Source organism: Plodia interpunctella, chromosome 8 (genome assembly GCF_027563975.2).
Source record: "Plodia interpunctella isolate USDA-ARS_2022_Savannah chromosome 8, ilPloInte3.2, whole genome shotgun sequence".
NCBI lineage: Eukaryota > Metazoa > Arthropoda > Insecta > Lepidoptera > Pyralidae > Plodia > Plodia interpunctella.
Window position 1 is genome coordinate 9,853,129 of NC_071301.1, and position 26,997 is coordinate 9,880,125.

Genomic DNA, 26,997 nt, shown 5'->3' on the forward strand with positions numbered 1-26,997 from the left:
GAAATTCGATACAGACAATGTTGCCGTAACCAAAAAATGAAATATATAAAAGAAAACTTTTTAATGTTGGTGTTCCAACACCAACTGATATGCACAACTAGTTAAGGCATCCCAGTTATGTGTTCCTAATAACACAACTAAACACAACTACATTTGCAAATAACACCAACTATGCTACATTGCGGGTTTAAATGGCATTCAAATAAGATTTATTGAAATGTCATTATTGTTACTTTATTATCGTCAGATTTATCTTGCTTCGGCGAGATACAAAAAAATCATGTCTCTGCTTCCTTACTGCAAGGTAAAAAAATGGACATAACACAATAAATCCACAGATATTGACAACGAATATGTAAAACGAGTCGCTTTAACAAAAATCGTGCGCCACATTTTTCTAACAGCAAAGTGTTCGAGGTGAATGAGGAAACGGGTTCAAATCTGAATACAAGCGTCGCCCGCGGCCTCGCTCGCCCGCACTCTCCCACGTGCCGGGCCGCCTTGTGATAAGTAGTAGTGTGATGTGATAGTTGTCCTCTATTCTGTCGACGAAACGTTCGTAGACAAAGCAATTGTCGGAGAACCGTTTTAGACTCACTCAAATCACATTAAACAAGGTGACAACTGAGGATATCGAAGACTGTCAACTAACATGGCGCACTATGTACTTCAATATAAGATTTATATATACATATGTATAGCCACGTCTGACAAAGACGTAAAAGTATTTAAATATTATAAAATAACCATGCAATTTTTTTAACTAAATATATTTATAATGACAAAGATATTTGCTGGGATTAAGCTGCATATCAAATGCAAAGATCACTGCAAAGTCTATTGTGCTGTATCTGGCTGAAATCGAAGTTATTTTTAAATTAAAATTTTCATACATTTCAAGACTGAAAGCTAAAATATCTGATGATTTTATTTCAGACAGCAATAAAATATTTTATTGGTCGTTAATTTATAATTTTAGGAAGAATAAAGAAGTAAGCCCAGTAAATTTCATTATTCAGTGAAGGTAACTTACCATTAGGCTTGCAAGTGTGAACTGTTTATCCCCTTTGAGCGTGCCCGATCGCTCAAACGTTCCATCAGGATGATACGATCTCCTAAAACAGAATGCTGTACATTGCTAGCATATAACGACATTAATTTTGACCACAGGTCTTACTAACCAAAGGTTCAGATCTCATTGTAACAAAATGGACTATGTCTGCATAAATGAATTTATTTATTACTAGCCGCACCCGGAGGCTTCATAAAAAATAAATATAAAGTATCCTATGTGTTATTCCAGATTATATTCTACACGTGCACCAAATTCCATAACAATCCGTTCAGTAGATATTACGTGAAAGAGTAACAAACAGGTACATGCACATACGCGTCCTACAAACTTTCGCATTCATAATGTTTGGTTATTATAATAGGATTATTATTAACTACTTACCGGCTGTTAAAATAGCAGTTTATGTAAACCTATGTGAGTCTTTGAATGTCCGTTTTAAGCGTAAATAGCAGTCTCAGACAGCATGGCCTCAGCTTCGAAACGTGCAATGAAAAGCATTCAACATAATTCAATACGAAAAACTCCATGTACATCATCCAAATCGATTTCACCATCGATTCTGAGCCCGGGGGTGGCACGCCGCGGCGATCTCGTATCGCCACCGCCTGTGATTTGCGCGTGAGTCGATGTTTGTAGTCGATCGATTTGAATTCGTCACGTTCGCGAGTATCGATGCGCCGCAAATTTGCTAGGCGGGGCTGGCAACGGCGGTGTGAACGGTACAATAGTTCGGTGAGTTTTGTTTTGGTATATTCTTTGTTTTCCATTTTCCATTGACCCAGAACAGTTACAGATACAGACAGATACAGATAGACACCTGGCGACATTGGTAATTGAAATTTTAAGATTCGGCCGCGATTTTGCAACAGCTTGCTTGCCTGACGTTAACACACACTTTACTGTGAATGTTTTTGTTGCTTATCTACTAAAAAAATGTGTGTTATTTAGTCGCCTCGTGCCACATTATACATCTAAATGTGTTTCTTTACTTATTTCCTGTTAAAGCGTATTTTTCTTCTCAGCCTAAGTTAAAAATGTGTATGTGAGAATTAATATATAGTGTCTACACAGACATGGAATGGGAATAGGAAACAAGTGCTCCTAATTATATTTGTTAGACAGAAGATCGATCTCATTTTGAGAAGTTTATCACGCGAAATATGCAAATTTGAACAAGCAATATCTCTTGACAATGCAAATAAGACTTTGCCATTCCCTTCTTCTAGATTGCCTGTTAAAACTGTGAAATAAAATGTTTCCAATATTACCAGTAACTTTGACGTAAGCCATAAATCTGTGTCCTTATACCACGTCTGAAATTGTCTTAGGTTGAAATAATCAAGTTAGACGTTAACTTTAACCAGCGTAGAAAAACGCGAGGTACGCCATTTTGTCAAAACATCGGTGCGCAGGTTAAATTCAGCGTCAAAGTTACTGGTGCAACTTGCTCTACTAACACTCTGATTACACCAAATCTGAGTTTTTCAAGCGAAAATTATAATATATATTCTGTAACCGTAGCACGATCAAATTTAATCTTTTATACATCCTAATTTATTTACACGAAGTCACCGCCAGACAGATGGTACCCGCGAAAGCTTAAAGCTCTCTAGGAATCGCTAAAAGCTTCTAGGAATTGGAAAACGTATTTTTCTTATTTCTCTTTTGTTTCCCTTTTCATTTCTCGTATTTATTTCCAAGTGGGGATAAATTTGCCGCGGCTTGGAAGTACTTGAGGCTTCTCCAATGAAGAATGCTTTTGTATCTAAGTTAACTAGGTTTTTATAGGTCTAGTGCGCATTGGACCCTCAAGGTTCGACCCAAAAGCAAAAATTGTCTACTAGACTTAATTTTCATTGCCCGTTTGATCTCCTTAAAAATTAAAATTTTATGTGCCTTTTGGATCTATAGTAATACTGTCACACAAAACTCATACGTGAATTCGATTCCCACTCGTTCCGAATTCTTAACCGCGTAAAGTGAAAATAGTAGAATCAATGAGCTAACGTAATGCTGTATCAAAAGTCAGGTGTAACCTGATTATTTAAAGACATTTAAATAAACAAGGATATTCCCATGGTTTAGCTACGCGGCGGGATGTTTTATTTATACTAGATCGGTACCGCTATGCCAGCTGATTGGCTACACGTGATGATGAGAGACTAGTGCGAGTTCGCAATTTCGTCGTTCGCAAAACCAATCATAGTGTGGCAATCTCGTGACGATACACAATGTCGTTGGTTACGTCTCACTGCCTAAAGTTTTACCCATGTAAATCGAATTGGCAACTCGCAATATGTATCGTCGACAAATATCAGTTTTAATGCAATATTCAATGTATTTATTTTTTAAATTATCTTTATTAGTTTAGCTACTTTTGTCTAGAAGACATGGCAGTCCCAAATAATATTTCTTGTTGCAATTTGTTTGGTGAAATAAGGACACTCAAAATTTCACCCGTGATACCACTCAGGTGCACAAAGTGAAATACACCCCCAACATAATAATGGTTGCTATTTTAAGTTCTTATTAGTTCTTAATGATTGTTAGTATAAGTTCACTAGTAGGTATGCGTTTACTCGCCACTAGACGTGGTAGGTAGTCATGAAAAGTCATGTCAGATGCCTTTAGGCGACTCGTGAAATTTCTGAAGAAAGTCAATTTAGTTAAAAATTATTGCCCCAACAACAGATTGTGTAGATCAAAAAAGGGACCAATTACCGATCGCCTTAATTCGCTTGACCCGTTAACATTTAAGGAGTTTCGCGTGAATTCCCCATGGGACGATAAATAAATCCAATAAACCCCGTAACAATAGTCATAGGAAAGCCATTAGTGTGACGTCACGCATATTAAATGCTCTTTCATCTGGCCGACCATTGTCCCGCTTCCGTGTGGCGCGCGGACAAAATCGAGTAAGTCACGATTTTATTGAAATGCGTATTTCGAATACGCAAAAAAACTCTGAAATCTTCGTATTGCGAAAAAAAGGTTCTACTCTTGCTACATGCTATAGCTATAGTAGCTTTCAGCATTTGCTCCCGTTATAAGAAAATATCGTGAGTAAACCAGCAAACTAGCTGATTATTCACTAATTCCTGACTCTGCTTGGCTTTAAGCGCCATATCAGTTGCCTTTGGGCGACTTGAATAAATCATATCTATCAAATAACAAGCTTACACTAATGCGGTAAGAAAAAAATATATTGATATATTTCCGTAAATAGAAAAAGTTAACAAATAATGACAGAATAGGCAATATTCCGCGGGTAAATTAAATTGTTTAAGAACTTGAGTATTTGATACTTTGACTATGTTTACACCCTTCTAAAACGGCATTACTCAGTAAAAGTATTGTATGTATGGCACCTAAAATTTATAACAAAATTCCACAACAAGTTAAAGATCAGAGTTTAAATTTATTTGAAAAGCACCTCAAGTCCTTGCTGATTGATAAATGTTATTATAATTTGAACGATTTTTTTAATAATATAATAAATAATCTATATCTTTGTCTTTGTACTCGTGAAAATACTTGTGAAAATTGTGAAATAAAGTGAAAAAATGAAATGCCCTATACTAGTCATGTTCGATATTTAAATATTAATTTTTGAGATATTATTATTATTATTTAATTCAAAGCGAGTGACGGTCAAAAGGTTAAACAAAATGAGACGTTTAATGACACAATTTGTCTCGTTACCCATATTTGTGTAACAAAAGCGGTTACACAATAGTGAAATTTCACGCAAAATACCCGCAAAACGAGAGAAACCTTTATTGTATGAAACAATACATTAATCGTTTTTCACGCCACAAATGGTTTTCACAAATACATTGGGTGAGGCGACAGAAACAGACACTTCAAAATGTCCTTTTTTGTATGAAAAGAGCAATTATGTATTTGAATAAAATTGTTTTAAAATGAGAAATATATATTCTAGAATATAAGCGTTTTTGGGACTCTTGTAAAATAGAACAATTTATACTAGCTTAGTACTTTATTTGTATAGATCTTCAAAAATTAATTAATTATGATTAATGATCAATAATTTAAAGCATGGAACTTACATGCCTTTGTCAATAATTAATAATAAAAGCATGTCGCTTCCATGCTTCTGTCAGCCCAGTGGCCACATATGCATGACTGGTCTCTGTCGTTATAAAAATATGAACAAGCTTATAATACGATGGTTATAAATGGAATTTTCTGGTGCGAAAATTTATGAGCATGAATCGGTCAACAGTTTACTCAACTGCGAACTGAAAGGGTGTGGTGGTTTATTTAGACAAAACTTTTGGAGAATAAACTATACTATAAATAAAACCTAATAATATATACTTATTTTAAAGATTATAAGTTTAACATTTATAATCAATATATATATAAAACTCTTCCGTTACTGAGTGACTGACTGACGGACAACGTACAGCCGAAACTACTGGGCGTAGGAAATAAATTTCAGCTTTGAAATTTAGCATGTAGGTTCCCAGGGGAGTAACGGATTTTTACGTACATACGAAGTTGTGATACGTGTATATTTTGCTATGAAATGATGAATGGTTTATTAGCAAATAAAATAGGAATTGTATTTTTAAAGCGGATCGTTCATTTTATCGTGAGAAAATATGAAATAAGGTATATATGTCATGTTTAGGTAAAATAATCATACTACATAATTTATGTAAATAAAACAAAAATATTTCTCTAAGCGCATAAATATATATTATCTCAATTATCATTCAGCATTTCCTAAAGATTGACTATTAGAGAATGCTTTTAGAATGAAATCCTTTTAAACAAATAAATAAATATGACTTATACCGTTTTACCGACAACCCGCACTCTCGTTCCAAATCCCAGTTTGTCCAACTTTCAGCCCGAATAGGTCTAGACTCGTTCTAATGTTATTATTAGGAATTACGACATCTCATTGTCCTTTAATCGGAATTGGGTTCAGGTCGTTGCAAAATGTGGTTTATTGTTATTGATTTACGATTTATTGTCGAGTGCTTTGGTGTACGCAGGTGGTGCTGGACTGTTTGTTTATGTATCGAACTTTGTGAAAATCAAGAAGTATGCACTTATCTATATACATACGATACTTTAAACTACGAATACTTTAAAGACTAACCAAGGTACAATATTCTACCAACTTGTATGTATTTCCATCTCTTTCTATCTTCAGCCATCGTTTGGGGTAGTTCGGTCAGCGCTGCCCCAGCGGTCGAAACGCTCTGAGAACCACCTTTTAACCCCCTTGTATAGGACACCAATCTTGCTCTCTTGTATGTATATATTTAGGTATTTTATAACACTTTATATTTACTAAAAATCAAACCCCTCAACCATATCGTGGACTGATAAAAACGATATCAAATTCTGCCAGTAATTTTTATAGGGAGACGTGACAGGTAACAAAATACTTGTGTATTTTGTAACACCCTGTATAAATTACGCTATGGAGAGACGAAATCGAAGTTTTTATCACGGTATAAAAATAAAATAAAATATCGCCAGTAATTGGCACACGTTTAAAATTCAGGACTCGGTCACTTTATCTCTCCCGCGAGAATCGAACGAGTGCCACAATGGACACGCGTCGCGGTGACGCGATCACTGCGATCAGAGATCGGGATTTCGTGTTGGACCTTTGACGTAAAAGGCGATTAAAGTAACCATATGCCTTCTTTTTAAAGTGAATTGAGTACAGCAGAATACCAAAATTTTTGCCTGTAGCATGAAGTGTATTAACTTATATTCATTATGTAAATGAAAATAATTTATTTAGACAACTAAAATACTAATAAAATCTCGTGTTATGTCACGACACGAAAGTAATGTAAATATCGAATATTTTAATAGTTCTTTGCTAATTCATGCAATCACTTAATAGTTGCTTATGGGAATAACGGAAATCTATTAAAATATTTACTAATTACTAGTAGCTTAAGTTAAATTAAGTACGCGAATAGGGTAAATCCTATAGTATCAGATAGTGCACCGTCAACAGAAAGCAAGCTATCACAAATCATTGCAAATTCGCCGCTATGGCCGCCATATAGCGTTGGCTGGGTAACTTGACATGCAGTTTACTGAACTCATTCCCGAATTTCCAACAGGGACAGAGCCGCGGGGCGGGCTAGTAAACGACATTCTATTTAATGACAGTCTTGCATCAGAGAAAACATTTAAGCTCCTGAAGCTGTTTATTTTCGCTCGGAGAATCACAATTTTATTTTAATTTCCCCTTGTCTGCATGTCGCAAGCGCAAGGAGAATAAAAATGTAGAGGATGCATTTTAAATTGTAAACATGTTTCGATACAATATTTACCCAGTTTCTTCACAAAAAGTGTGTGCTTTGTACGGTTTTGCTGGGCTGTTTAGAGAATAAGAATAGAAAATACTAAACGCAAACCAATATATACTCTGACAGAGGTATAAAAAATAAAGAGTGTAAACAATCCAATAAATTAACGCTGATTTTTTGTCGGCCATTTTGTTCTTAAGATTTGTGCTGAAGCATTACCATGTAACCTTTTTGTGTAATAGGTGCATTTTAAGAAGCTTTTAGCATTTTTTAAATTGATAAAAATATAACCATTTCTGCAAAGAATGATGAAAGCAATTAAAGGTCAGTCTGGGCAAAAAAGTTTACCTTGTGAGCTGCGAAGTTTCCTTTTGACGTGCGGGAATTTAAAATATATACTAAAACTAACTGTTGCCCGCAGCTTCTCTTGCAGTAGACTATGTTTGATCTCGGATCATTAACCATATCAATTTCAAATTTCATCCAAACTGGCCTAGCGGTTAGCCGTGAAAGCGAAACAGACAGACCGACTTTCGTATTTATAATTTAAGTATGGGATTATAGAAATGCGGACAGTCGCATATTGCCTGTTCTATTTTGTAAGAAAATTGGAATTTTCTTCTACATAACTCATCCTTCAATAGTCAGTATTATGATCCCTGACGATATTCCCAGAGTGCTGGCTCTGTAATAGCAGCAAAGAACGCCACTATAGCTCTTTTTTTCTTTCCTTTGCCGCGGTGCTTTGTGACTTCTTTTGAGTGTTTATTATTTTACTGTCAACATGAATACATTTTTTAGACAAAAATGGTCGATAAAGCTTAAAGTATAGATATGAAGCTGTGGTGGTGTAATGGTTAAGAAGCCCGCCTGTGAATCGAAGGGTGCCAGGTTCGAATCCTACTCGTATCACATGAGTTTGTATACCAATCTGACTCATGAATAGTAGTTTTCATAGACCACCACTTGCTTCCGGTGAAGGAAAACATCGTGAGGAAACCTGCACACAGATTAATTATTATTAACTTGTGTGTGAAATGGAGAAGGCAATGGCAAACCATTCCATTAACAATGCCAAGAAAGTTGTTGTGTGTGTTTAATTCCACGTAATGACCACGATCCTCAGCCATAAGGAATACGACTATGAAGAAGATAGATATCAAAGAGATATTTGGTGTCAGTAAACAAATTAATACAAATCCCACTTCTTTTTTCAAAAAATCTTATTTGAGACATCAAATAACATACTCATAAGATATGATTAGTATTCGAACATTTATCGAAAAGAACTTTGATTATGTAGGTTACAGAAGAAGAGTGAGTAGAGTGATATTAAGAAAGAGATGGATGGACTATGTGGATATGAAGGAATTAGGACTTTAGTATTAGAGGAAATGGAGACGAATAACATATTGCATCGACACCAAACGATTGGAAATGTTAAGGAAGAAGGTGAATATATGATCAGTATTCGAACGTGAAACTGCGCGGTAACCATTCGACCACTAGCCTCTGCAATTAAATAAGGATATGTCTTCTAAATACATATTAAACTATTAAGTTATTCATAAATACAAAACACTGAATTAAACCGGAGTTGTGTATCAAAAGCGAACGAAAACAGCCGCAGGTACATTGTATCTGGAACATTAGTATGCACAAGCAATAAACCAGTCCATCCCCACCCGCGCACGAAAACTGCAAACTTGTACGAGTGCAACATTAGTGCGATTGACAGAAACATGGGCCTTGTTACCGAGCCGGGAGATGCGTATCATACGCCGCGCTACTGTTTTCCTATCTTCCACATGGATGGCTACGGCACTGGATGTGGCAATTGCCAATAGAATCTCTCAATGTCGCAACACACCTCGAAACCAGAAATCCGAATAAAAATTATACGGTCAAATTTTGAAAATTCGATTTTAATTGTATACGATAAGAACCAAAAAAAAAACTCAATTTGTCTAACTTCGACAAACTTTGAGTCATTCGGACTTACTAACGAAATATCTAACAGACTAAATTGCTATCAAATCCATGGCAAGATGTCTCGCATTCGCTGTCCATTCTAACTGGAATTTGGGATAGCCTTTTGTTAAATTTGTCTTGTAATAATGAAAAATTATAGCGTTTTAATATACTCGTACAATTAATATGGAAAAAACTAACCTGCTTTACATTTGTGGTCATTAGCTCCAAGGTAGCCTAACCCAAAATATTTCACGTTATTTATGTAATACTTATTATACATTCATTAGCTTCATATTGCATATGTTATGCTTAGGCTACTCTGATGCGCTTTGCGCTGAGAGCCACGTTTATAAGCTTTTCAGTTTCACATATTTTTTTTCAAGCAAAGACTATCTCTTCCATCATCCGTATCTCCTTGCTGGTCGCTTCTCGGGTGTAAATGGGTGCATAATAAGGCCCATTCAAAATCAAGCGGACGCATTCCGTCCAGTATAATAGGAATTCCCACTATACACGTGTTTGTTAGTCAAGCGTGTCCCGCGCGACACTTGTATGGTCCACGGAATAATGATTTACAATGTTCTTATTTAAATAACCCGGGTTTTTCGACACTTTTTTATTGTCGCGCGCGAGTGTTTTGTCAGCTCTGTTTATTTATGTCAAATTGGCCAGTTTCAAAAGTACTGAATAAGTCGTGCCAAATTTTTTAGACTTTTACCCACTAGGTGTCATCAGTTAACTCTTACTCTAGTCTAAATATCTTTTGTCGCTATCGCACGTTACAATATTTTACATAGACAGAACGAGACTAAACATATTTTAGTTTAAAGTATGATTTAACTTTTTGTATGAGTAAGAGGGATAGAAGAAGCTTAGTTACATTACTGAATTTGTATGTTCATATTACATAGTTCTATGTAAGCTTATCACTTCTTCCTCACGCGACATCTACACGTCCATAACATAGCATACTCCAGGAGTGCCGCCTGCGCTGGTGCGGTCACGTCTTACGTGGACCGGGAAATTACGTAGGGAACAAAATATTGGGCTATGCCACGTCTGGCCCTGACAGAAGGGGCCAAACCCAAGAGGTGCTAGCTTGATGCAGTCAAGGATGATATGCGTGCCAATGGTCTGACAACTAGGGATGCCGACGACCGTGCGAAGTGAGACGAGAAAGTAGGAAAGCGACCACTGAGCTCCGAAGCTCAATGGCTGCGGAAAATGCTCAAATGACTAAAAGAGAAAGATCGCAGGAGCTAGGTAGTTTCTGGTATATATGATAATTGAAAAATATCCTGTATGATAAATAATATACCTTATACTATCAGGAATACAGTGATATTGGCCATTCTCACAACACACGACATGAGATTTATACTGAGGCAGTATAAATCTCATGTCACAAAAGACACTATATTTCAGTCGCCCCCCTTATGCACGGTATCAAAACGTACTGTGATCTATGAAACTTATTGTGTGACTGGCCTTTTAAATAGATAATCAGTTTTATAAAGTATGAGAACTAGTATGTTTACGTTGGTGTTAGGAACTGTAAATTAAACCTATATTTTTTCATATAGTTAGACACTAATACTAACTATTGAAAATGAATATTTTTGTTTTACACCATCGAAATTAATAACTTTACAATCGAAATGTTAGATTCACGAATGAGAATTTTAACCTTAAATAAAGTGAAATAAGTAATTTAAAAAAGACATCTTAATCAGCATAAATATTCTCTTAATCAAAATAAACTTACATTAAAATAAAGTTACCAATAAACTAATGAGATATGGCGACCCATTGGTCTTTAAATATATTTCGCGTATTTTTCACAATATGATTTCAGAAATAATTGTACAAATGCAGCCTTATTACCGCCGGTATCTGTGTATCTCACGATCGGCCCTATCGGACACCATCGACGAGATACCATCGTAACGATTTTGCAAAGGGATCGGACCGTTTCGTACTATAATATATTCGTGAACGAAATGTTTCACATCTTGACTGTCATTATTATCATCACACGAGTATTTTATCTTCTTTCCCAGTACTTTAAAGATGATTTATTCTAAAACATCACAATAATTTATGTAAGCTACCTATACTTATAATTGCTATACTTAAAAAGCTTTTATATTACTTTATATTATAAAAAAGTAATATAACTTCTACATTCAATGTTTTTAATATTTTTCCAAAAATATTACAATCTGGGATTTTCGGAATTATTTTAATTGATATATTAAAAGACTTTTTCAACTAATCTAATAACCCAAGATGTTTTACAAAATAGGCTGAACCTATTCAAAGACAAATGAAAACAGTTTATAAATAAAATCTTAAGGTGACAATAATTTATCGTGTATCTTGTTTCAACACTCTGTATTTTTATGTGTTATGCAAAATATTATTACTTCTCTACTTAACACTTCAGTGCAAACAACGAAAACGTTACTCATGTTACCTTTTGGATCGCTAAATCAAAAGTACTTCGCTTGGCAACGGTATTTCTCGCCTTTGCCAAGTTGCATAAATATTGTCTCTCTTACAATGTACCTGTAATTGGGGGATCTACGATAATGCCAGAGATTTGGGTTATATTTCTTCATGAGATGTCATCCGGCGTTTTATATTCGTAGTTCCATTCGTCTTCTTCTTCTTTGCATGTCGAAGCTCTCCAACGAATATTTTACATTTTTCGAGACAGGTGCTGCGCCACGGCCAAAATAAGTACAGTAGATTATTTTACAGTAGATTAAGTCATTGCTGATTGTTTCTGTTTCATAATTTCTTTCAATAACATCCAAACTACATTTCCCTTTTAGACAGTTTCAATAGTTAATCTGTACATAATACTATTAGATAGCTTTTAACTGTTAGTAAAGCATCGATTTTGAAGTGTTGTGTCTCACGTACTTTATTTCTGTAGCTTGAATCATCAAATATATTTTATTGCATATTTTAACTCTGGTGGCAATTTGTAATCTACGCTTCCGTGTAAAAATATATATACAATTATATATATCTAATTAAAATAAGGATAAATTAAAATTGAAGCATAAAAACCCGAAGCAGCCCGAACCTTCGCCCGCGCGCGCGCACCTGTATATCGAATATCGCGGTAATGGCTGCATTTTCGCTTGCATTCGGGATTCTCCAGTGATTTATATACCCTTTAGTGCACTCGAGTAACATACACACGAATGCAAATTCCCAAAATTCCCCGCCCCGAAATTTGACTGTGAATTTATTTAAAGAAATTACGACGCCCAAAGGTTAGCACGTTATTTATTATAGGATTATATTCTTGTAGCCTACTTTATATCGATTAACCATATGTAGTATCTGTTGTATTCCATTCATAAATCAGTTTAGCGAAAATATTCGATTGACGTAATAGAGTAAAATTGTTTTCTCTTAAATTAGAACAGTGTCATATTTTCAAGCTGACCCACTACTTGGTTCTTATTCAACCATCTCCCACTAACTAGTAGGAACTGATTGGTTGAAACTTCAACTAATCATTTTCGAGAATATAATGATATTCTCGAACATAAAAACACAGTTTATAAAAATATAATTTTTAAGATAAAAATACAATTTTTAAGATTAAAATACAATTTTTAAGATAAAAATACAATTTTTAAGTTAAAAATACAATTTTTAAGATGAAAATATAATTTTTAAGATAAAAATACAGTTTTTAAGATAAAAATACAATTTTTAAGATAAAAATTATTATAAAATTTTAAAGACCCCTAAAATTTACCATTTTGCTGCTCAAGTACTTATGCCTCTTTATCTCAATATACAGAATCCTATAACATATTCCATTGTTTTCTGAAGCGTATTGTCCTGGCGCTTGCGCATTACAGTTACCGCGGCCATAATGAGGCAGTGACGTCACTAGAAAGTGGACAAAACAGACCGCCGCCAAAAACAGAGTCTGGTAGCGTCAGCATAGCAGTTGTTTACTCTTTCGTTTTAGAGCAATTTCTTCCTTGCCGCGTCAGAGCGTCTTTCCTATGAGCATCCTACATTTTCGTTTCTGCTTCGCATGTTCATCGACATCCCTAATTGTCAGACCATCGGCGTCCATTGGCACGTCATCCTTGACGACATCAAGCCAGCACTTCTTGGGTTTGTCCCTACTATCAGGGTAGAAATTTTTACCACGGGCTTTGTGGAGCATTGTCCTTTATACTAAACGTGACAAAATTTCAGCTCAGTCTGTTTAAGATATCTGCTTCAAAATTCAGTTTCATGATTCCACCCGAACATAGTAATGTGTGCTAGATATATAATTGTAATAATAATAGCTTGTAATCACTGTAGAAAACATTTGATTCACACGATATACCTACCTAAATGCATAAAAATATTTGATAAAAATGTTTTAGAAGAATTGTTTTATTTTGCGTAGAAACGGTCAATTTCACAATGTCAATAAATTATCCGTATTTATAACTTTTACGCTGACTGTACCATTGACTTATCAGATGCACAGAAGAAAGCCGAATGCGTTAAACGGTAGTTAGTTAAGCACAATTATTATTATTTAGTGCCGGAGTGCATAAAGGAGACGCCCACGCGTTTCATGCGAACAGTGGTCCTAGTGTGGACACGGCTTTAAATAAGTATAATAAAACTTTTTTTTTTTTAATTGGAGGCAAACAGATCCACATAAAGAAAAAAAAATGAGGTATAGTGACACTATTTCTATACTATCTAGAAAATATTCAAGGGAAAATGAAGGGATATTTGACAAAAAATTACTTGAATCTACATTTACTGCTAATAAGGCCGACTTCCAAAGCGCTTGATCTATTGTCATAAACTATTGAAGCCTAACAAACACTAGTTGTTATAGATTAATTGATCTTGCCACCTACTTATAAAGAACGATGACCGATTAATATTTACTAATAATCGAAATATGGAACACCATCGTGCAATCACACCATACTAAGACTTAGGTCAATACAATAGCCGTTAATTTACTTAAAATTCGAATTATCCCAATATTTGCGTCCCGTTTCACCCGACGCTGATACAAAGTTCCCGCATTGTGAAACGGAATGTTTAATTATTATAATTACCTTTCAGCTCAGCGTTAAATGGGAAATGTGTACCGTTTCGCGAAAGTTTTCGGTTTCATTATTATTGGGCGCTTCTAAAACTCGACGAATATTAAATTTGACCTTATGATAGATTTTATTATCGTATTATTATTTATATTTACGCTATTTTTAATTTATTATAAAATTTCTACTATGAGACTGAGCAAGTCTGTCTATTATATATAAATCTATATGTGTCTATTATATATATATATCTATATAAGTCTGTATATTATATGTATATCTATATGTGTCTGTAAAAAAATAATATTAATTACATTTCCAAATCCCCAAAAATAAGATCTTAAAATTGTGAAGCCTCGACTAGCTTATTACTGAAATAAATAAATAAATATATTAGGACAAATCACACAGATTGAGCTAGCCCCAAAGTAAGTTCGAGACTTGTGTTATGGGATACTGACTCAACCATACTATATTTTATAACAAATACATAAATAGATAAACATCCAAGACCCGGGTCAATCAGAAAAAGATCATTTTCCATCATGACCCGACCGGGGATCGAACCCGGGACCTCTCGATTCAATGGCAAGAACTTTACCACTGCGAAACCGAGGTCGTCAAACCTACTACAAATGTGTTGTGACGTACTGTATACGTGTATTTTTTTAATGACATATCATAATTTAAAAAATTATATATTATATAAAAATTATATATTATATAAAATTATATATTATATTTTAGCAATATTTTTAAATCGCCAAAGATATCTGAAGCTGATCTACGACGATAGTGTATAACCAGCATAATGCCGGCTCCACATTTACGTCGAACGGTTTGCTAAACTTTATCGGATACGGTATACATTGCTAGTTTTTCATTGCGGCAAGTAAAAGCACTCATACTAACTAAGCCATGTTCACGCATTCACGTCGGCATAAAACGGGCAGGTCCATACGAAAACACCGCATTCGTTCGATTGTATCGGCCGCGCATTCGAAATCATCCTTTGTAGGTATTTATTAACAATTGTACTGGCGATACTTTATTCAGATACCATTTAATTACTGCAATGATTTACTGCGTCGCGTAACACAATAAAATTATAAACAAGATAAAAATTTAACGTTGGTTAAGTGTTTAATTAATGTTTTAAGACGATAAGTAATCTGAAACAATGGTAATAATAATTTAATAATTTCTTTATTTCAAAAACACATTAAGCATATAAATGCCAGGAGAACTAATAAATAAGAAATAATAACGCTTGGAAACTATGAGTATATTATATTTCTTCGAGAAGACCAGTCGTAAAGTTTCAGTCAATTACTGACTAGCTGTAAAAGACTTAAGTGAAAGCCACCGTCAAAACTTTCGTAACCAGATGCGATCAAAGTCTTTATCATACTTGTTCGTAACCAGTTTCGATAGAAAACTTTAGACTAGCTCTTCCACTCTCGCGTGATTTTCCACGGGAACAGATATTTTTCCGGGATGAAATGGAATGTCCTTCTCCGTATTTCAAATTGTAACTGTATGTATGCAATATTCAAGCAGGCTTCGCTCGGGTCAAAACATAATAAATATTACACCTTAACCTTCCTTAGTAATCGCCATCTATTATTGAAAACCACATGAAAATCCGTGTAGTACTTTTTGAGTTCACGAACAGACAGACAGATTGACGCGTCAGGATAGGATTCGAAAACCTATAACACAGTTACGCAACCCATTTCCGAGGCGTCATCAACTGGGATCTAAAGTGCGGCCCGATCTAGATCGAGTGCTGCTCGTTTCCCGCCAAATTCAATAGTCGCAGAACCTGAACTCAATTTGCCTTATTTCCTTCTAGATATTGCCTTCTCGAGTTGTAGCGTAAAATTAATAAAGTGCTTAGATTCTTATATGTACCTGCCTGCTACAAGTTCAGTGCTTCGCAGCGTCACTGCTTCGTATACAACAATACGCTAAAAACCAGAAAGGTATATAAGGTATGTTTCTACTTCTTCTTGTCGAGTCGCAATGGCTTTTCAGACGATATTCGACCAGTATGTGGCGGCGCTCATCGCTAAGTCCTCCATATTGCAGGATGTGGCGCAGTTGGGACAGAACAGCAGGCGAGCTATAGATTTAACAGCGCTAGGTCTTAAAAATAATCTTATTTTCTTTATTTGGGCAACATACAGTTATTACGAACTAAATTTATTTTATGACTTTTAAACATTCGGGTGCGACTTTACCGTATTTCGTATCAGCTCTCATTGTATTTTCATCTCTTAGTCGCTTCTCTTCACGACATCCTCAGGATGATGGGGTCCTAATTATCTAATTTATACACACACGCCGACCATCTGCGAACCTATCGGTATATGGTTCTTAAATATTGTCTAAGGTTAATTTTTACATGGACCTCTGACTTTATGGCGTCATCGTGGTCGCGAATGAAATAACGAAAATACTCAGATGAGACAAAGAAACTATCTGTCTCGTCTTCGCGGTTATGTGTTTGGGGCTGTGACGCCGCGTATGAGTTAAGAGGGAGGAAAAACAACAAAAAACCTTACTGACAAAATGTCCATGTGATTTCATGGAACAGTCAAAGGGCATTAGTTTGAGATCCTTAAAGAAACTGGGACAACGTAACTCGCGAACTTGGAAATCCCATATCACTGGAATCGATCCCAAACTTTAGTTATCCTTTCGGCGTGAGCGAACCTAATCCACGTGATTTCTCTCTTTCCTTACTATTTGGATGGCGTCCGATACTCACTTCCAACTCGGTAAGAATTTTTATTGTCCTACAAATTACTTCTTTTCGAAGCTTACTCACTCTTTCTCTCTCATCTGTGTGTAATACGACTTTGCTGCTCACATCTCACAATCGAGTCGATTCTCAGTGAGAACAATCTAATTGCGCTGATGTGACGCAAAAATAATCACAACGCAATGTGATTGATTCGCTGTATCTCACTTCGAATATCGAATCGCAAACGATATCGAATCGCAAACTCGTTATCATATGATCGTATTCAAATCTCAATTGTGATTCCTGAAAACCCAAGGGCCACTGAAAAATAAACCTTAAAATTTTTGTATAATTGTTTTCAAGATTGAAGATTTCAAAATTGTTTCTTCTTACCTATACTTGTTTGCTAAACAACTAAACCTTAGTTGTTCTATAAATCATATGGAATGAGGAGACGAGAGAATGATTAAAAATGAGATTTTCAATAGTAGCCAGAAAAACTTATAAGACGCCCTAAGAAATTCGGTTATATCCACGGAAAGTTCGCTTCTCAATCAATTAAATGGACATTTTGTTGGGAAACTTCACTGGATTCGAAAACTTCATTTTTTACCTTCTCACCGCAATCACTCCAAATTAAGGGCTCTGGGTTTCTTGGCAAGTTTTAGGATGTATATTTTTTATAAAATATACCTTTACCCTTTTATGTTGTAACGTAATGGTCATGCCTGAATTTCATCAGTAAGTAATTTAAACAAAATTTCTTAACGATTACGTCGCAAATATTTTATATACGTAGTGAAATGTTATTAGCGGAACATTTGACAAAAATAAAGAAAATATTATTTTTAATGAACTTTTAAGGCAGATATTATACGATATTATTATTTTAAATTAATGCCGAAGATTGTACGATGTTTAGGAGAAAAAGTAGGAAAGTGGACCCTGGGCTCCAACGCTCTATGGCGGCGGAAGTGACTAGGAAAACGCTAAGATTAGAGATTATTGTTTCAAAATGTATCGATAAGTTATCACTCCGTCACCGTTGGACCTAGTCCATAGGACCTATTTCCAGTACCAAGACAGCTGAATTTGCAATAAATTTGGGTAGATTGTGCCGTACCTTGTTACACATGTAGTCAGTACCTTGCCGGTTTTACACAACTCGGAAAAATCTACTCTGAAAAATGTTATTTTAACCTTGATCATAAAAGCGCTGCAATATTTTAGAAGGATGCTTTTTGTGGCCGGCATTAAAAGGGGTAGGTTGGGTAAGCAATACAGTTTCACGACAGTTTTACAGGTCCGTAATGTAACGTTAGGGTTGGCATACTAGATCAGAAAATCAGCTTTCCTGATAAAGTCTGTTTCTTTGCAATTTCCTAGACTTTTATGGCTTTGATTTGATATCGCCTATGGGCTAATGACAAAAATGTGTCATTACCTTTTCCTTTAAAAAAAAAACATAAAAAACATCGGCTTTTTGTGCCAACTTTATTAATTGTAATATTTTTCTTGAAGGGTGAAAATCAAAATTCAAAGGAAATTCCTGTTTTGACAACCCTAGTCGGGGTGCTCAGCTCGAGTGGGGTAGTAAAGGAGATAACGTTTTTTCGGTAAAATGTTTCGGAGAGCTCGAGGGCGTTTACACCTGATGTCTCTTAAGGCGATAGTCGGAATACTCTTGCAAGCGTATATAGGTGTATAGTAATATGGAACTTGTTAACTGCTGAAAACTACGGTATTATACGCCAGCTCCACACTGTCTCCGACTCAGACACATGCCAACACATATGCGTGAAATCTGCGTAGTTTTATGCGCCGCAATGGAAAACCAGCAATGCATATACATACCTAATCCACAAAAGTTTCTGTTCTAACTCAATTTACTACTATTTTCGTCATAATTTTTAGTCTTATAAAAATCGACCGGCACCTTAAGTGATTAAACTGTGTAATTTACTTCCAAAGACCTTGAGAACTTGTCCTAAAGGCTTTTAGCAGAAAATTATGTTAGGGTAGTTGGTCGTACTCGCCTAGTCTACTCTTCCCCTGTTACTCTATTACCGCCGAATATTCAAAATGATTTTATGTGAAATGTATATTTGATATTTGCTAAAATTTAATTGAAAATTGCTCATTTCTTATTCGAATTTAAAAAAAAAAACTGGAGAAACAAAAAATCTGTCGTAAAAAACTAAAGAAAAACAAAAATCTTTTTTTTACTCGCAGATCTTAAACATTGCTGTCTATTGCGTCCCCACATTATATAGCAAAGCTTTGGCTGAATAATCAACAGCAACGTCTGACAGAAAATATTATACAAGACGGAATGCATGATCTTTGGTTCTGACCGTTATATTATAATTATATTGCCTACTTTAATCACATATTTTTTTCTTCTAAGTTTAAACATGGAATAGGTATTTTATCGAGCAGTTTAAATATGTTATATTATTGCTGCAGGACGAGCCAGCCTCCTCGGGCGACAGTGGCGACGAAAGTGGCAGCGAACCAGAGTCCCCGAGCGAGAAACTGCTGCACGCGCAGAATCTGAAACAGGAGTGGGTCAGCAATAGTGTGGAGAGAGACGGCACTAGCAGGTACCAACGCGGAGCTTTTTCCACTAATCCGTACTTAGTGTGTTTGTCCACCGCCGCCGTCACCGTCACGTCACCGAGATCGAGATGACGGCGCCGAAGTAGCGGGTTCATACATTTAATTGTGTCCACCGCGCCGCGTGTCCGCACATCCGCACCCGAGCTCTGTCGTCTCGGCCGCCGAAATTGCGAGTAACGTGGCCCGAGATTTTGACGGGCCGATCAACTGCCAGCAATACAAAACACGTATGAACTTGTCCCACACACTGCCGTCGCCGTCGCGGTGCGACGAGCTCAGTTATTATTTTGTCTGTCATAATATATGATTGTAATAAAAATGGGCAAAAAAATTAAATACTATATTTATAGAAAATAAAGAATGTTTGTGGGATAAAACCAGAAGAAGATAAGACATATTAAACTCGGCCCGTGACGTGCGGTGACGGCGGCGGTGGACAAACGCCCTTACTCTCCTGATGGGGACAAATAGATTTTCGTTTACTCATAATCATAACCGCGTTCGCGTCTTTACTTATAAAGATCATCCGTGCTTCGGAAGTCACGTTAAACCATTGGTCCCGGCTGTATTTGCATGTAGTTAAAACCGACCAATTTTGATGTGACGGATGGATTAGTAGTAAGGACCTTGACTCACCGGTCAACGGCCAATCGGCACTCCTTATCCATCCAATAAAAGGGCCATACAGTGGGGATATTGAAATGGCTCATGATGACATTGTTTCCAGGGAACCACAAGTCCAGGCCGAGTCCCAGGCGTCCACATCCTCGACGACCCAAGAAGCCGACAGCAGCAAGTCCACCCAACGACCCCTGACCAAGATCTTGCCAAAAATCGACCTCCCAGGCGGAGCCATGCTGTACCCTGGAGTACTGGCTGGTCTGGACAGTCTAGGCACCAACATTGGGCTAGGAAACCTGGCCATGAGCTACCCACATAGTTTCATTTTAGGTCTTGCCAATCAAGGACAGGAAGGTGGTAAGCAGATCAATATTCCTTTTTCTCATTCCTAGAGTAGTATTCCTCACAGCTGAAGGTCGTGTGGAGATCTGTTCCCTTGCTATGGAGGGGCCATTATGAGGATATAACACACCCGATCGGAAGACTTGTTCTTTCATGGACAAATCACACAGGATTCAGTTAGCCCCAAAGTAAGTTCGAAACACACATATAGACATATTATAAAATAAAATATTCTACCGCGTCTATTCGTGATAAAAACAAAACTACCGCACGGATTCTCATACGGTTTTCACCAATAGATAATGTGATTCCTAAGAAAGGTTTCGGTGTATAATTTATTTTGTTTTTAAGCAAGAGATGTCGGACCCGAAGCTAGTATATAGATATAGACAAACATATTTAATTTTAATAAATTAATTTGAATGGAATCTAACCTCTAGACAAAATTATTGAAGCGGTGGTGGTGTAATGATTAAGACGTTTGTGGATCGAAAGGTCTCAAGTTCGTATCCTACTCGTGCCATATGAGTTTGTATACCAATCTGACTTATATATAGTAGTTTTCATAGAACACCACTTGCTTCAGGTGAAGGAAAACATCGTGAGGAAACCTGCACACTGGTGGACAGTTTACTTCGTTAGTGTGTATGCGACTAATACTATATATATACTAGATGGCGGTAAATACCTATTCGTAAAAGTCATGTCAGATGCCTTTAGACGACTTGATTAAAATCTGACACCAGTGTTAACAATAACACACTGGATATGATGATGATGACAAAATTATTGCGTTCTTCAAATAAATTCCCTTTTCCAGCATCAACATCGAACCAGCAATTTATAACCATACCTCTATCGATGGCGAATATGGCGATGGCCGCGGCTTCCAACCCAACGTCGACTGTCACCAACGGCGGTCCAGTGAGCGCTTCCAGTGACGACAGCAGCGAACTGCAGGACCTCAGCACCGGCAGGAAGTGACGACTTGGTTTTGGTAAGAAATCCATACTAATATGTGACGTTCCACGAGCAAAACGTACCTTAAATTCAAAAGCGACATTATGTGAGTAATTGACTTAGAATTAATATAATATACACCACTAATTGACGTCAAAAATTTACTGAAAATTAAATGTAATCTCTCTTATCTGAACGTTATCCAGGTTGCTTCGTCAAATGTTGATAACGTATAGTTAAACGTACGTAACGTATAGTCAATAGTTGACTAACGTAAACTAAAACTAAGCCTACTGCCGACTTCTAAAACGCAGGTGACGAAGAAGCGGCACAACAAACTTCAACGCAACCTTTTCTCATTACCTTATGGAAGGAAGTCGCTTACGATATCGTGTTTATTATCATCCTTCACCTTCAATCGTATTCCTAATAGCTGAACGACTTTCTTGGCAATATTAATGTGTGGTTTGCCGTTGCGTTTTCCATTTCACACACTATATGATCATTTATGTCGTGAGCGTAACCGCGTGCAACGGGTAGTCTATCATCTGTCATAAATAATAATCGGATGATTATTATCACGCACACAAATATGATGGTAGAGCTAGTGTCCGGATACAAAGCGCCTTAAATTAATTTGTGCCGCGGGAGAAGCAGCAGGCAACAACAAGTCAAGAAATAAAAACAAAAAAACAACGATACAAAGCGCCTTAAATTACTTTATACCGCGTGTGGAGCAAGGGGCAACAGCTAATTAGAAACAAAAACAAGAAACAAGTACATAATTTATCTTAAAATTCGAAATGGTTTAGTAGTGGATATTTAGCCCAAATCACTAAAAGATGAACTGCGAACATGTTCATGTATAATCGAAATTTGAAATTACTAGTACTTAATAACCAATGATTTCATGTTTTAGTTATCATGATACTGGCAAGACAATTACTGTGAATATGACAAAAAATGTGGTTCCAGTAAAATCCTAAATTGGCACAAGTGAAAAATAAATATGATCACCTTATTACCTTCTATGAGTGTTGTTCCAGTATGTAAGCGATGATAACGCAAAAAAAATTGACCCATAAATTTAATTTCGTAAAAACTTATTTCATGAAAATGATAGATTTAATTGTGTAATTTCATCACATAACTTTTTTACAGATAAAAAAGCGGCGGTGTCGAAGATCTTCATAGATACTACCAATATCCTACCAAATTTTGATATTTGGACATGATATAAGTATTAAATAAAACTATTGACTTGTTTACTTTGTACTACTATTATAATGGTAAGTTTTAAACATTGAAGAAGTAATTTAGAAAACAATCTTCAGAAAATCATAGTGAAACAGCTTTTCAGAGGGATTAGTGCGGGTTTGCATTTCACTTCTCACCATCGAATCTATTCGAAGCGACTTGCAATTTGTTTGTCGTTGCGTCACAATGGCGCAATGTGATTGGTTTGCTGCGTCTCACTTCGAATCGATTCGATGGTAAGAAATGAAATGCAAACCCGCACTTCGCCCACAGGTCATAAAACGAAATATTACATTGTCCTATATTTGATGAATGCGGTTATGACAGATCGACAATCTGATAAAATCTAAAAATTTAAACTTTAACATGGTTTCGTAACGCATAAAAACGTACGCACAAAAGAAAAATAAAACGTTTAAATATATTTGTTATGCATTTCCCTCCTGAAAATTAATAGCTTTTAAACTTTATTATCAGTCCAGTCCATACTATCCACACTAATAAAGTCAAAAGTCTGTCTGTTACATTTTTACGGCTAAACCACATAGCCCGATTTTAATGAAATTTATAAAAGACATAGTTATATACTACTTTTTGACAATATTACGGGCAATTTGACATAACCGCATTCTGAGCACGTCGCAACTGTAAGATATTTAAAGAAATACAAAATCTTTCAAATGTTATTTTTTGTTTCAAGCTACGAGTGTGCTCTTACGTAATCCTATATTACAAACAATAATTTAGATAGATACACATACAATGTCGACGAATCTATTTGTCTGAGTTTATTAAAATTATATATTACAAGTCATTTAGACTTCGATCTGTGAATTTAATTATTTTCTATTTTAATAAAAATATCAGTTGAAAAATATATAATTATGATGTTAACTCAAATTGTAATCAATTATGCAAAATTAGTGCTTTTTGGGCTTTATAAGATACTGCCCAATGTACCTTGCCAGTATATAAAATTGTATACAAAATATAACAATGTAAATCATAATTAAATTGTGAAAAGAAATGTCTAATTTATTATTATACATATAAGTAGATTAGTAAATATTGTTTGTATCAAAAAATAACATGTATTTTTGTACCAAACAATTACTTGGAGCATAGAATATAGAGAATATAGAAGTATACACTTGGTCTAACTTAACAGTGTAAATTCCCAATAGAAATTACGTGTCTAATATTTTACTAGCCTGTTGTGCAAAAAAAAAGTCCCGCGTATTTGTCGTTCTATACAATCTCTGATTTTGTGTCCTGTCACCAAATAAGTGAAATATTTTTTTAGATGTAGCTGTCAATAGGTGTTTAATTGCTAAATAATCATGCCAAAGACTTTAAAGCTTTTACTTTTCAATGTGGGATACATGTGACTTAATGACCTCAATAATATACAAATTGAAAAGCATATAATCTAGGTGATTCAATTAAAAAACTTCTAAAAGATATTTAAAAATATCGTTTTCTTGAATTTATATTTAAGAAAGAATTTTAAGAAGCAACTCCGTCGCCGACCCTTGGTAATCTGTAACCAAGTTTACCAACGCACACTAGCACCACTATCGCATTTTAATCAATATATTTTATTTCTTATCGAAAAAGAAACATTTGATAAAAAATGCGATGTTGCGCTTGTATGGGGGACAAAGCGCCTTAAAGCCACAAACTTCACTGCGCAATATTTTGCTTCACCGCACCCATCAATGCATGACAGACCCATATTCTGCTTATTCTATATTCTCGTTATTTTATATCGGGGGCAATATTTCAGCCGTTCAACCGATAGATCTTGTTACCGACGGCCAAATAAGCAATGAAGAATTGTTACAAAAACTGTGATTTTCCATTGACAAGATTTATTTGCTGTTCAGAAATTGCCTACTGCGTAACTGCTTTGACCTAAGCCAGGCGTGGGCATAGAATACCTACCACAAAACATACAAATACGTAGCACGTTACTAACGTTCATATACTGCTTCCTTTTCTCGCATTGCATAATAGAAAGTGAAAACGTGTGGACGCAACGACGTGCTACGTGTTTCATGGTAGCCCCCAGTATGCAATACCGTAAATATAAATAAAATTATTTGCAAACAGAAATAATTGTTTAACACTATTTAAACATTTTACAGGAAAATCGTTTTAAACGGACAAACTACCAAATTGTTTATTTCGAAGATATTGCCCCCTAAACATACTGAAAATACTAGTTCTAATTTTAATTAGTCATTTTGCATTTTGTGTTATAATGTTACAGATTTTTAATGCTGTATAACATATGATTAAGTACTTTCATAACCTTGTCCTTTGTTATTCTCTATGTCCTTTGTTATCCAAAAAAAAAAAGGAAAATTATCCAAACAATAAACCCATTCATCGCAATTTGTTTATTTAAATCAAAGAAGCTATAAAAATCCATGAACCAGTCATATATATAAATCACAAATTTAGGGTAAAAGTTATCTATCAAATATTTCGCTGGTTACCAATAGTATTCAACTATATAAACTTTAATAGAGAAAACGAAAGGAGAACATTTTTATGTTCAAATATTTTCTTTCTAGAATTATCTGTATAACCCTGATTTTAGGTATGGTTGCCAATTTATTTGTTTGTTAGCAAAGTTTTATAGTGGACCTAGTAATTTCCTTTTTTTTCCTATTTTATCTATAGGCCTGTTGATTTGGGCCTGACATTGTTTTATTCAAGATGTTCGCATTTAATATATATCGTTTTGTCCGTCTTTACTTTAGGTCCCATTAATTAAAAATGCATAAATATTATCTTTTATGTCAATGAGTTTTTTTTAAGTTCAAATACAATTGGTTTTTTTTTTAAGTTATTGTGACGGGGTTTTTGGATAAAACAACATGATAACAAATGCTGTTTTGATTGTTTTTCTCTACTTATTATTAATGTTCCTTTCATTTAAACTTTTTGTAATAAAATATTGAAAAATAATATTTTGTTTAATTTTTGTGTCTCTAGGATGTTTTTTACCTTAAGTGAAGATTAGGTGTAGGTACTGTTTTTTTGTTTTGTATTTCAATAAGAATATAGTACCTAAATAGAAATAAATAGAAAAATCGAAAAACATATACAAAGATGTCACATTTAGCTCAATCTGTGATTGGGTTTTTTGCTCTAAAATAATGTACTTGTTCAAAATATTTACAACATTTTTAAAACAAAAACTTCTATCTGAAGACCTTATTGATTATAAAAAAATAACAATACTTCATAACGAAGGCGACCAACCAATTTTGTTAGATCCTTGGTTTCTTGTATTTTCAATGCAACTGTTGATCTTCTACAATACATTACTTGAAGTTTTTAGGGTCATGTAATAATGGTTCGTTATTATTCTGTTGATCTGTACGTCAACATTTTTATGGGTAATTTAATAACTATGCGTAGTTGTTATTGGTCGAGAGCTAGCCAATAAGCGAGTTGATGGAAAATGATCGTTCTATCTGACAGGAGGAAAACAATGGAGTCGGTAAGTATAATAAAAATATGAATTAATCTGTATCGGTTTAAGAGATTACTTGTAAAATAATAATGAGAAAATCACTATTTAATGACGTTTTTCTATTTAACAAGATGACTTTATTTTAATAATAATAAAACTATACATTTCGGATCACTCCATCACAAATAGTGACATAATTTTAATCCCTAAGATATCTTTGGATCATGTAGTGTCCAAATAATTGAAATGCCTAAACATAATTAATTTGGTCGTTTCAGTTCATGCTTTTAACAAAAAAAAATATTATTATATTATTTTCAGTAATATTTTTCTAATATACATTTAGTTTATTTTTAACAAAATTCGTCTCCATCCCCCCTCTATTCTCATTTGCCAAGCACCGGTTGACCTCATAAGGTGCGTACGCGCACAACCATTCTATATACACCGCCAGCCAATGATCTACCGATATTTCCCCATGTAAATACTTTACCTACACGCACAAA

General features: G+C 35.2%; 1 protein-coding gene across 2 annotated transcripts in view; it reads left to right on the top strand.

The window, feature by feature from the left end:
• The window catches only part of bs (blistered), a 232,296-nt gene extending 206,316 nt beyond the window's left edge, over positions 1-25,980 (top strand). For both annotated transcript variants that reach the window (XM_053748437.1, XM_053748436.1), the window contains 4 exons: positions 19,672-19,808; positions 20,552-20,802; positions 21,608-21,784; positions 22,909-25,980. In XM_053748437.1, coding sequence (XP_053604412.1) covers positions 19,672-19,808; positions 20,552-20,802; positions 21,608-21,771 — 552 coding nt within the window. In that variant the 3' untranslated portion in view covers positions 21,772-21,784; positions 22,909-25,980. The remainder of the gene's footprint in view (positions 1-19,671; positions 19,809-20,551; positions 20,803-21,607; positions 21,785-22,908) is intronic.
• The last annotated feature ends 1,017 nt before the right edge of the window (positions 25,981-26,997 follow it).